This window comes from Oncorhynchus gorbuscha, linkage group LG24, assembly GCF_021184085.1.
Source record: "Oncorhynchus gorbuscha isolate QuinsamMale2020 ecotype Even-year linkage group LG24, OgorEven_v1.0, whole genome shotgun sequence".
In the NCBI taxonomy this organism is placed as follows: Eukaryota; Metazoa; Chordata; class Actinopteri; order Salmoniformes; family Salmonidae; genus Oncorhynchus; species Oncorhynchus gorbuscha.
This window is the reverse complement of record NC_060196.1, coordinates 35,224,272-35,237,442: the sequence shown is the minus strand read 5'-3', so window position 1 is coordinate 35,237,442 and position 13,171 is coordinate 35,224,272. Positions and strand designations below refer to the sequence as shown.

The following is a 13,171-nucleotide window of genomic DNA, read 5'->3' as shown; positions in this document are numbered from 1 at the left end:
TGCCCGAGCTACCACCCTACCATTGTTTTTGCCTTAATTGTTATGGCTGCAATCCCCCTATCGGGATAAGTGCACTCAACAAACACTGAATAGCATAGCGCTACATTCAATAAATATTACTACAAATATTTACATTCATGAAATCACAAGTGCAATATAGGAAAACACAGCTTAGCCTTTTGTTAATCCACCTAGCATAGCATAGCATTATGTACACTTAGCATCAGGAAGCTTGGTCACGGAAATCAGAAAAGCAATCAAATTAATCGTTTACCTTTGATGATCTTCGGATGTTTTCACTCACGAGACTCCCAGTTACACAACAAATGTTCCTTTTGTTCCATAAAGATAATTTCATATCCAAAATACCTCCGTCTGTTTGTCGCGTTATGTTCAGAAATCCACAGGAAAGAGCGGTCACGACAACGCAGACGAAAATTCCAAATAGTTTCCATAATATCCACAGAAACATGTCAAACGTTTTTTTTTAATAATCAATCCTCAGGTTGTTTTTAAATATATATAATCGATAATATATCAACCGCAAATGTCTTTCACAGTAGGAGAGGGAAAAGCAATACCGATCCAAACTCTGTTGCACGAGCAAAACTCATGTGACCACTTGACGCGATGTTATCGTTCTGGCTAATTTTTCAAAATAAAAGCCTGAAACTATGTCTGAAGACTGTTGACACCTTGAGGAAGCGATAGGAAAAGGAATCTGGTTCATATCCCTTTAAATCCAGCAAAGGGAGGCTATGGAACATGGAGTTTTCAAAATAGAAGCCACTTCCTGTTTTGATTTTCCTCAGGGTTTCGCCTGCAATATCAGTTCAGTTATACTCACAGACAATATTTTGACAGTTTTGGAAACTTTAGAGTGTTTTCTATCCAATACTACTAATAATATGCATAAATTAGTAACATGAAACTGAGGAGCTGGCCATTTACAATGGGCACCTTTTCATCCAAGCTACTCAATACACTGCCCCTGCAACCATATGAAGTTAAGTAATCATCTGTCTTATGTAACCATACTAAACGTAACATAACATAATAATTTGAGCATCCCGGATTTACATTTACCATGTTACGTCTAGTCTATGAGACCAGGCTGCAGATAAATGTAAATCCGGGACACTCAAATTAGTATGATATGTTATGTTTGGTATTGTTACATAAGACATAAGGTTACACCTAAGGCAAAAACTAAAGTAGAGTGGTTGATCATAGCCTGCCAGAGAACTTGAAAGGGGGTCCAAAACTGTGGACATTTTTTAAAGACATCTTAAAACCGTTTTAGCTTTTCCCTAGGGTGCTCTTAGGCTTTTAGTCATTCAGTTCTTTTAGCTCATCTTTTATATTTTGCTTATTCTTTTATTACATTTCAGCTCTTACCATGGATTAGCTACTACATTCCTCACTCGTTCTATGCTATTACTGTTTGAACTCCCATGGCTGTTATCTATATGTATTTTTATCCTCCTATACTCTTCTTGTGGTATTTTTATTGTTTTTATTCATTTTGCTGTAAAGCGCATTGCGTTCCCTCTGGGTCTAAAAATGTGCCATTTAAATAAAGTTCGATTTGATAACAATAAATCATTTCTGAACACTACATTAATGTGGAAGCTATCATGATCAAGGATTATCATAAATTAATCACGAAGAATGATGATCATACCCCCAACATCATGAATAAAGTGCTAACTAAATGCATTTTTTGGAGGGTATGATCTTTATTCATTGCGATCCTCTTTACAGAAACATAGTGTTCCTCTCCTCTCCAAAGGTTATTTTATTTGGCTCTTCATAAGTCGCTACAAGATTCAATGTTCAATCAAGTTAGGTCAAAACACGGTAATCAAAATGAATAAATCCTTACTTAAAAAATGAACAATTAAATAAATAAGTCATCTAATCAAAGGAAAATAGGTAGATCAAAACATGGCGAAGTGGTTGACAGTGAAATCTTAAAATAATTCATGCAATCTGAAGAGATATCAGTGTACTGACGAGCAGAAAACACAGGAACGGGTTGGCAACCCTAGGACTCCCTGTAGCATGTAACAAAACAATGATTTCAATCTGGGAGAAATGTACAGGGCAATATCAATCCATGTAATATGGTTAATCACATATAGAAGAATAAACATAAGTGGAATGCTAGGTAGAGTAAATCAGAATGGAACTTAAATATTAATAGAATGCATACCTGAAGAATAGAATGACAAGGAAATTTGTGGAGGGGGTGAGAGCTCATTTCGCCCTGATGATGTCTTTGTGTCTGTTGGAAGTGGCGGGTGACGCTACGCTGTTCCATACTGTTGTGCTATGATCAGTGGTCAATTAAACGTCTATTCCACGTTTGTTCAACGTAATTTGATTGAACCCGTGTGTAGTGAGGAGATGGTGACTGTGTCTCTGTCTGTGACGACACGGATAATATAAAGCTGGCTCCCTTCTCGGGGTTTCGTCAGGACAGAGCAGCTACGTCTGGTAAGACGAGGGGCGGGGGTGTGTCTATTTGTCAATAACTGCTGGTGCGCAATGCCTAATATTAAAGAAGTATTGAGCTATTGCTCGCCTGAGGTAGAATGCCTCATGATAAGCTGTAGACCAGACTATCTACCAAGAGAGTTCTCATCTATATTATTTGTAGCCATCTATTTCCCACCACAAACCGATGCTGGCACTAACACCGCACTCAACGAGCTATATAAGGCCATAAGCAGACAAGAAAATGCTCATCCAGAAGCAGCGCTCCTAGTGGCCGGGACTAAAATGGCGGCGGAAGAAATGGCAGCAGTTTTACGGGCGCCCAACCAATTGTGCTATTATGTGGGGGTTTTTCGCGTTATTTGTAACTTATTTTATACATAATGTTTCTGCAACCATATCTTACGGCAAAATAGAGCTTTTGGATATCAGGACAGCGATCACTCACCTCGGATTAGACAAAGATTTTTTCTTCAACAAGCAAGACGCACAGGACATTCTCCAAACACCCGACAGGGTCAACATCCCCGTTATTTGCAAGAGGAAGCAACGCAGGTACGGAGGACAAAGAGTTGGATGCCTAGTCAGGACCCGGAAAAGGCGGCCTTTGCCGTCAATACTACTCGCCAACGTGCAATCATTGGACAATAAACTAGACGAGGTAAGATCACAAATATCCTACCAACGGGACATCAAAAACTGTAATATCCTATGTTTTGTGGCTGAATGACAACATGGAAATTCAGCTAGCGGGATATACGCTGTACCGGCAAGATAGAACAGCACACTCCGGGAAGACGAGGGGGGGGGGGCGGTCTGTGCATATTTGTAAACAACAGCTGGTGCACGAAATCTAAAGAAGTCTCTATATTTTGCTTGCCATCAACATGTTTAATGTGCAACCAGAGGGAAAAAAATTCTAGATCACCTGTACTCCACACACAGAGACGCGTACAAAGCTCTCCCTCGCCCTCCATTTGGTAAATCCGACCACAACTCTATCCTCCTGATTCCTGCTTACAAGCAAAAATTAAAGCACGAAGCACCAGTGACTCGGTCTATAAAAAAGTGGTCAGATGAAGCAGATGCTAAACTACCGGACTGTTTTGCTATCACAAACTGGAATGTTCCGGGATTCTTCCGATGGCAATGAGGAGTACACCACATCAGTCACTGGCTTTATCAATAAGTGCATTGAGGACGTCGTCCCCACAGTGACTGTACGTACATACCCCAACCAGAAGCCATGGATAACAGGCAACATTTGCCCTAAGCTAAAGGGTAGAGCTGCTGCTTTCAAGGTGTGGGACTCTAACCCGGAAGATTCTAATAAATCCTGCTATGCCCTGCTGTGAACCATCAAACAGGCAAAGGATCAATACAGGGCTAAGATTGAATCATACTACACCGGCTCCGACACTCGTCTTATGTGGCAGGGCTTGCAAACTATTACAGACTACAAAGGGAAGCACAGCCGCGAGTTACCCAGTGACACGAGCCAACCAGACGAGCTAAATCACTTCCATGCTTGCTTTGAGGCAAGCAACACTGTGGCATGCATGAGAGTATCAGCTGTTCCGGACGACTGTGTGATCACGCTCTCCGTAGCCTACGTGGGTAAGACCTTTAAACAGCTCAAAATACACAAGGCTGCGGGGCCAGAGGGATTACCAGGACGTGTGCTCTGGGCATGTGCTGACCAACTGGCAGGTGTCTTCACTGACATTTTCAACATGTCCCTGTTTGTCTGTAATGCCAACATGTTTCAAGCAGACCACCATAGTCCCTGTGCCCAAGAACAAAAGGCAACTTGCCTAAATGACTACAGACCCGTAGCACTCAATCAATCATCGACACGAACTCCAACGTGTAGCACCAGTCATGGAGATTTATTCTGATAGGAACAGCACAAAATTGCACGTCATGCAATGCACGGCACACCATCCAACTCTGCACTCACGCACGCGGGTTTGGTGCTTGTTCACTGGGCATGTAGTTACCAAAATAATACAATTACAATATAATATATTTAACAATGTACCTGATAGGAACAGCACAAAATTGCTCGTCATGCAATGCACGGCTCACCATCCATCTCTGCACTCACTCACTGTACAAAATATATGAACCCCCCCACCAGACACAGTAAGTTGCTAGCTAATACTGGCAGGAATTCTTTACAACAAAATGCACAACAAATATTCTCCAAAAAACGCTGCACCTTATGTGTGATGTTCGAATAACATTTACAAACAAATTGATATAAATTGTACATTTAAATCATCACTTGGGAGTATAAAAATCACTTTTGACGTACAATGCTTTGCAACGAACAACTTACCGCTGGTTTGGTGCTTGTTCACTGGGAGGATTCTAACTGAAACATCCCCCCTCGTAAGCAAGCTACGCAAACCAGCCAATAAGATGCCATTTTGAGTAGGTGAAGGTAAAGACAAAACTAAAACCAAAAATCCATTGGCTTAACAATAAAGTGTCAAGGGGAATCACCAATATAACCCTGTTACATAGAGATGGCAGGAGAGGTGGAACAGAGACACAAAGGACAGGCATCTATCACAAGTACAGAGGAAAGAGAAGGAGGGGAGGACGGCAGGAAGAGAGGAGACCATCTTTACAAGGCTACGTTTGGGACACAACCGGCTGAATAAAACATACACAAATTATAGGAAAGCATCTAACAAGAAGGTGTGATTACTACCCAGGGAAAAGTGACCGGAACATGTACTGAACAGTGGTGTAGGGTAAACGCAAGTAATCGCAGTTTACTCACATTTTTTATTTAGCACAACAGTTTATCCACCTTTTGTGGAAAAATGCATTGAAAGTAAAGGGAGCGTAACGTTTTTCCACTGGGACCGGCAGTATGAGAGCCGAGAGAGGGAGTGAGATCCATTATGAGGGAGAAGGGGATACTGAGTCATCATTCGAATCAAAAATGTTATATATTTTTTTATTAAAACGGAGTAGGCAGGTCGAATTTCCTCCCTGTCTCTGGCGCACACTCCAGTACAGTAGGTGGCGTTAATGCAGCATAACGTTGGATGCCAACCCCCTATAAACCCGACTGAAGAAGAAGCTAGCCATAAGTCTCCTCCGTTTATGACATCTTACTTTGTTTTGAGATTGCTTTCTAAAAATATATATCCAAACTATGTCTTCCTCTGATGTTGCTCGGCAGCTGGTACGTCATAAAGTAGTTTTTGTGTGTATTTCCCAGTATTTAGAGTTAGCTATCTGAATAGAAACTTTACAGAACATAACGAACAAGTTTAGGACGTCTGAGTCGAGTCAGACATGCCAGGGAGTGTCCCTTGCTAATTCTAACTAGCTTGTTTGTAAAAGTAACCAGCAGTGTTTTGAAGTTGTTAAATTGGCTAGCGAGCTAGTCGTGTTAACAAACGTTAGTAACGTTGTAGCCTCCCGCTATTTTCATAGCCTGCACTGGCTGTTTAACTTCGTTAAGCTGTCGTTAGATACTGTAACGTTAAGTAGCTAACTTTAGATATCGCTGTTTTGCGAACTGTGTCTTGAGATCAAAATAATGCCATGATTTAACGTCGGCTGTTTTCAAATGATTATATTTTGTTACGTTTCAAATGGCATTTCTTGTTCACTACACTAGAGCAACAAACAAGAGATTCAGAGGCTTTTATTTGGTGTTTGAACAGACATTACTCTGGGGGAGAGTCTGTTGATGTGTTATGTTGTGTTCCTGACATGATAAGGGAGCACATCCCCTCTCTCTGTCTGGCCATGTCGGGTTTGACAGCCTTCCAGACCAGCTGGTCAACAAGTCCACCTGCCAAGGCTTCTGTTTCAACATCCTCTGTATAGGTAAGACAACAACCGTCTCTCTCCAACCAGGCCTATCCCCTTGCTGCCTCTCACACTCAGTCTCTCTCTGTGTGTGTCCCACCAGGTGAGACTGGTATTGGTAAGTCGACCCTGATGGACACACTGTTCAACACTAACTTTGAGAACTGTGAGTCGTCCCACTTCGAGCCACAGGTGAAGCTGCGAGCCCAGACATACGACCTGCAGGAGAGTAATGTCAAACTCAGACTCACAGTAGTCAACACTGTTGGCTTTGGAGACCAGATGAACAAACAGGACAGGTAGGGAGCTTTTAAGACTAGCTGAACAAACTGGGCAAGCGTGTGTATACTAACCTTGTGTTTCTCCTTACTAGCTACCAGCCGGTGGTGGACTATATAGACCGTCAGTATGAGACTTATCTCCAGGAGGAGCTGAAGATCAAGAGAAGCCTCCATAACTACCACGACTCCCGGCTCCATGCCTGTCTCTACTTCATATCGCCCTCCGGACACTCCCTCAAGTCCCTGGACCTACTCACTATGAAGAAACTAGACAGCAAGGTGTCTGTCAAAGGCTTCTGGTCACTGGCCCAGTATAGTCACTGACCCTGCTCATATCACTGTACTGAGGTCACAGCTCTCAGATCCTTGTGGCAGTCAAACACTGAACCAACTGTAGGAAGGAGATATTAAGCTCTAGATGTCAGGGTATTTTTTTAGCTTCTCAAATCTGAGTGTTAATGTGTGTAGTTGTGTATTCACATGATGTATGTGATTGCACATGACTGAGGCCAGGATTCAGTCTGTTCATGTTTGTACGTTTACTTTTCTATGATTTTTATTTATTTTAATTTAGCTGACCCTCTTATCCAGAGCGACTTACATTAGTGAGTGCATACATTTTTGTACTTGTCCTCAAGCGCCATGCTCTACCAACTGAGCCACATGGGACCACAATGCGTATTTTAAAGGCAATGTTACTGAGTTTGTGGAGATCACATTCAAGGTAATTGCTGCAGGTGACTGCTCAATTGGAAGTCAAGTACGCTATAGCGTGGTTTCAGAATTTATCCCTGCCTGACTGTGTCGTAGTTTAGTTTTACCCTAGATGTGTCCACTCTGGAGTGGTCTATAGTTCCTCTGCACGCTGTCTAGTCACTCACAGTAGCTGGCATGAGCTCAGCTGTGTGCCCACCCCAGTGATTACCATCTGAATGGGGTTGTTTTCTGTGGAATGCTGTCTAGCTTTCTTTGTCCTGTATGGATAGAGAGATGTAGTGACTCTGAAAAGATGGGAGAGCGAGAACAGTAAAAGTAGAGGACTGATGCAGTGAGACAGAGAACAGTGTGTTTGTACCAGGCGCAGAGAGTATATACTTAGCTGTGGTGTGTGTGTGGGTTGTTGGCAAGAAGCTAGTGTAGGCTGGGTGGGATTCTGTCAACACTACGAATCTGAGTCTGCAGCTTGCAAAGTACTATGAGTTGCATGGGCCTTGTAGACAAGTTAGCATGCTAATGTCATGTAGAATGTGCACCTTCAAAATGGTTTCTTTCAATACTAAAATAAATATTGTGTAATTCTCACCATCCTTATTTGCACAGAAATAGCACATTTTGTCTATGTGCGTGTTTGTTCCAGGTGAACATCATCCCAGTGATAGCCAAGGCGGACACCATCTCTAAGAGTGAGCTGCACAAGTTTAAGCTCAAGATCATGAGTGAGCTGGTCAGTAACGGAGTTCAGATCTACCAGTTCCCTCTGGACGATGAGACTGTAGCCAAGGTTAACACTACCATGAATGTAAGTACACGCACACTCATCTGCTGCTGCACATATTTATGTAGTTATTGTTGACAGAGCGTCTCAAAGATGGTATTCACATGAGTAACTTAGTGTCTGTAATGTACAGTCTACATCTCAGGGCTATGTCACCAAGCCAGCTAGAGATATGCAGGATCGTCTAACACTAGCTAGCTTCACATTCTAACTAAGGCTTCATTCATGTCACAAAGGGTGGCTATTGATCAAACGCCTGCCGCTAATTCAAACCAGGCTTTAAACTGCACATGCATGTCACACGTGGATGGCTCAGCGAGACAAAAATGGATTTGAATTAAAACAATGCTTGCATACCCTATGCTGATTTGGGACAGTTCCTCAGCTGGAAGTGTGTGTGTGTCTGTGTGCAGGGCCACCTGCCGTTTGCTGTAGTGGGTAGTACAGAGGAGATGATGGTGGGGAACAAAATGGTGAAGGCTCGCCAGTACCCCTGGGGCGTAGTGCAAGGTAAGAGTGAGTGTGTGTGTGTTTGGGTCCCTCTGGGCAGAAGAAAATTGGACAAATCTGCTGTTGTACTGATTGTGTTTCAGTGGAGAACGAGAGTCACTGTGACTTTGTGAAACTGCGTGAAATGCTGATCTGTGTGAACATGGAGGACCTGAGAGAGCAGACTCACACACGTCACTATGAACTGTACCGCCGCTGCAAGCTAGAGGAGATAGGCTTCAGAGACACAGACCCTGAGAGCAAACCTGTCAGGTACGATACACACACATTGACTCTGGCACTAGTGAAATTGAAGTGTGTATGACCTTTGAAATGTGTGCACAGCCTTCAGCAGACATATGAAGCAAAGCGTACAGAGTTTCTGGGGGAACTTCAGCGGCGAGAGGAGGAGATGAGACAGCTGTTTGTCCAGAGAGTCAAAGAGAAGGAGGCTGAACTCAAAGATGCTGAGAGAGGGGTACACGTCACATGCACACACATATACAGTTACACACCACATTCACAAATACACATATATTACGATACTTAGCAGAACATGTGTTTTATGTGAAGGTATCCATTGTAAGTCTCTAACCATTTTGCTGCTGTGTGAGTAGCTGCAGGGAAGGTTTGAGCAGCTGAAGCGGTTGCATGCGGAGGAGAGGGGTGCGTTGGAGGAGAAGAGACGAGTTCTAGAGGAGGAACAAAGTTCCTTCAGTAAGAGACGAGCTGCAGCCCAGCTACTGCAGGCCCAAAACCTTAATGCTAACGGGAAGAAGGACAAGGACCGCAAGAAGTGAGTTACAGTATCTCTGACCTCTAGGGCCATACTCTAAATGTTATCTCTTTTTAATGTCTCCATTTGAGCAGCTTAGATTTTTTCTATAGATGTTTGATATCAGTCTGTGCTCTGACTGAGGGCAGTTCCTAACACATGATTGTCCAGCGCTCTTCTCTTATTCTCCCCCACTTTCCTTCTTGTTCCCCATCTCTCTCCGTCTCAGCTCTGGGTTCATGTGAAGATCAGCGTGATTTGGATCAAAACAACCACTGGCATCTAGTCCTCTATTCTGCCCTCGTTGGCTAGATTCTGGCGCTAAGTAGAAAGTAATTTCACAGAGCCTGCTTACTTTAAATGTCTTACTTTATAAAGAAAGGAACAACAATAAGCATTTTAAAACTGACTGTACTCTCAACAGCCCGTAAGACATCAGTCTTCAGATGTAAGTTATGAGGCTCACGTGTTATTCCTGTTCGGTTTGCTTCAGTGTTTCTCCTATGATTTCTTTCAGCAGCGGTGGCAAAGTTATTCGGGGGTGTGGCCAATGGTGTGGTTTTAGAGGCCCTCTTGGCATCAGATAATGTTGCTCTTTTAAAGTTAATTTCCTACAATTCTACACATTTTGCTATGGCTTGTGCCATTTTATGCAATCTGAGTGACTCAAACATTGTAACAAAATCAATGGGTGACATGTAATTTTACATTCTCCCTGACTGTCAAGTTTATTTTGAGTGTTAGTTCTCAAAGATCTTACTGGGAGAAAAAAATATATTGCTTATAGCTGTTGCTATTCTGGTTTTGGTGGTTTAAGTTTATATAAAAAATGTTTTACCATCCAGAAAACTATTTTAAAAAACAATATAAAATAATATTGTGCCACTGCTAAATGCACACGTAGGGGAAACACTGCGACACATTATGTTATTTTATACTTCATTTTAGTGGCATTTTGCTTTATATATCCCTGTATTTTATATCTCCCTCTATTAACCCCTGCAACTATAGGTCAGCAGTAGCCTTGCAGTTTTGCCAATGAATTCCCTTTTTACTTGCTTTACACTTTACTGACTGTTTCACTACCATTTATTAGTAAATAATTATTAATTGGGTTGTAATTTATTTAGGAATTGGATGGGATTTATGTAAATTTACACTCGTTAGGTATATTCATTTTCCTTCTTAGGGAGAGTTTAACTAATGATTATTTTCCAGTGAAACATAATGCTATGCCAAACTGAAACACTTGAGTGCTTAAAGTCTTTGTGTGCCTTACATGTGATATTTATATGGACTCACTATAGACCAGCACCGATCAGGGTACTGTTTACACAAGTGATGTCATGTTTTAACTACCCCAGTCTGACTCCTCTTCATTCCACTGTCCCTTCACTCATTTGGCATGCATTTGATAAAAAGTGTTATTGGGGAAAGATTTTAATGTTTAACAATAGTATTTTTCATAAGTTATCTTTTAAACCAGTGTCCTATGCATTGTGTGCAATTTGTTATCAGTTTTAAATAAATAAATTGTCTATGTAGTGAAACTGACCTGCAGTATTATACATTTTTCCAACAGTATTTCTCATTATTTATATAAAAGCAGTTAAAACTCTGCCTCTTTTTCTTTTGTTGATGTCTAGGCTACTTAAAATGTGTTTTCTGCTCTAGTACTGACTGAGGTGATACAGTATCTGCAGTGTTTTTTGTTTTCTTGCCATTTTATTTACTCTCTCCTGACACCCTGATCTAGAAGTCTTTTCACTTCCCAAAATTGAGATCTGAACCGAATTGACCCTGACACAATCCGGTCATAAAAACAAATCAGATTCGGACTTCCTGGGTATGATGTTATGAACTTGGCCCACCTGTATTTAGGGAGTTTCTCCCATTCTTCTCTGCAGATCCTCTCAAGCTCTGTCAGGTTGGATGGGGAATGTCGCTGCACAGCTATTGTCAGGTCCCTCCAGACATGTTCAATCGGGTTCAAGTCCGGGCTCTGGTTGGGCCACTCAAGGACATTCAGCGATTTGCCCAGAAGCCTCTCCTGTGTTGTCTTGGTTGTGTGCTTAGGGTGGATGTCCTGTTGGAAGGTGAACCTTCGCCCCAATATAAGGTATTGAGAGCTCCGGAGCAGGTTTTCATCAAGGATCTCTCTGTACTTTGCTCCGTTCGTCTTTGCCTCGACCCTGACTAGTATTCCAGTCCCTGCCGCTGAAAAACATTCCCACAGCATGATGCTGAAACGACCATGCTTCATTGTAGGGATGGTGTCAGGTTTCCTCCAGACATGATGCTTGGCATTCAGGCCAAAGAGTTCAATCTTGGTTTCATCAGACCAGAGAATCTTGTTTCTCATGGTCAGTCATTTGGTGCCTTTTGGAAAACTCCCAAGTGGACTGTCATAGGCCTATTACTGAGGGGTGGCTTCTGTGTGGCCTGATTGGTGGAGTGCTACAGAGATGGTTGTCCTTCTGGAAGGTTCTCCCATCTTCAGAGGATCTCAAGAACTCTGCCAGAGTGACCACCAGGTTCTTTGTCACCTCCCTGACCAAGGCCCTTCTCCCCTGATTGCTCCAATCAAGATGTAGAAACATCTGAAGGATGATCAATGGAAACAGGATGAACCTGAGCTACATTTCGAGTCTTATACCAAAGGGTCTGAATACTTATGTAAATAAGGAATTTCTGTTTTATTTTTAATAAATGTGCAAAAATGTCTAACCCCGTTTTCGCTTTGTTATTATGGGGTATTGTGTGTAGATTGCTGAGATTTAAAAAAAATCTTTTTCAGTATAAGGCTGTAACATAAAATGTGGAAAAGTGTTTTTTTTTTTACTGCAACTGCCAACCACCTGAGGAATCAGGAGCCAGCTCTCAGTGACTGTAGACAGCCTGCTGCTGCCTCTGCTAAATGTTAGATGGCGAAGGAGAGGAGCTAGGGGGCCCACGTGGGTAACTGGGGGGCCCTATATTGTTTGGGTAACTGATTAATATAAAGTATACTGAACAAACATAACATCTTAAAATATTTGACTGAGTTACAGTTCATATAAGGAAATCATTCAATTGAAATAAGTTCATTAGGCCCTAATCTATGAATCAAATTGTATTTGTCACATGAACCGAAATCAACCAGTGTAAACCTTACAGTGAAATGCTTTCTTACAAACCAACAATGCAGTTTTAAGAAAAATGTGCTAAGTAAAAAAAAATACAAATAACATAGTTAAAGAGCAGCAGTAGAATAACAGTGAGGCTATATACAGGAGATACCGGTACAGAGTCAATGCATGGGGGCACAGGTCAGTCGAGGTAATTGAGGTAATATGTCCAGTTGAAGTGGGAAGTTTACATGCACCTTAGCCATTATTCAGTTTTTCACATTTCCTGACATTTAATCCTCGTAAAAATTCTCAGTTTTAGGTCATTTATTTAAAGAAAGTGAAATGTCAGAATAATAGTAAAGAGTGATTTATTTCAGCTTTTATTTCTTTCATCACATTCCCAGTGGATCAGAAGTTTACATACACTCAATTAGTATTTGGTAGCATTGCCTTTAAATTGTTTAACTTGGGTCAAATGCTTCAGGTAGTCTTCCACAAGTTTCCCACAATAAGTTGGGTGAATTTTTGCACATTCCTCTTGACAGAGCTGGTGTAACTGAGTCAGGTTTGTAGAACTCCTTGCTCACACAATATTTTTTGAGTTCTGCCCACACATTTTATATTTGATTGAGGTCAGGGCTTTGTGATGGCCACTCCAAAACCTTGACTTTGTTGTCCTAAAGCC

The 13,171-nt window shown here is 41.8% G+C and overlaps 1 protein-coding gene across 2 annotated transcripts; it reads left to right on the top strand.

Moving 5' to 3' along the window:
- The first annotated feature begins 5,544 nt into the window (after positions 1-5,544).
- On the top strand, positions 5,545-10,996 carry LOC124012643 (septin-10-like). Of its 2 annotated transcripts, none has more exons than XM_046326487.1 (10): positions 5,545-5,701; positions 6,246-6,354; positions 6,440-6,635; positions 6,710-6,896; positions 7,975-8,136; positions 8,526-8,622; positions 8,706-8,874; positions 8,947-9,079; positions 9,219-9,397; positions 9,606-10,996. In XM_046326487.1, exons 1-10 carry the CDS (start codon positions 5,672-5,674, stop codon positions 9,619-9,621), a joined length of 1,278 nt encoding a protein of 425 aa, XP_046182443.1. In that variant the 5' UTR covers positions 5,545-5,671; the 3' UTR covers positions 9,622-10,996. The 2 variants fall into 2 exon arrangements, with proteins under 2 accessions (XP_046182443.1, XP_046182444.1); XM_046326488.1 differs by having other exon boundaries at positions 5,568-5,701; positions 6,189-6,354.
- The last annotated feature ends 2,175 nt before the right edge of the window (positions 10,997-13,171 follow it).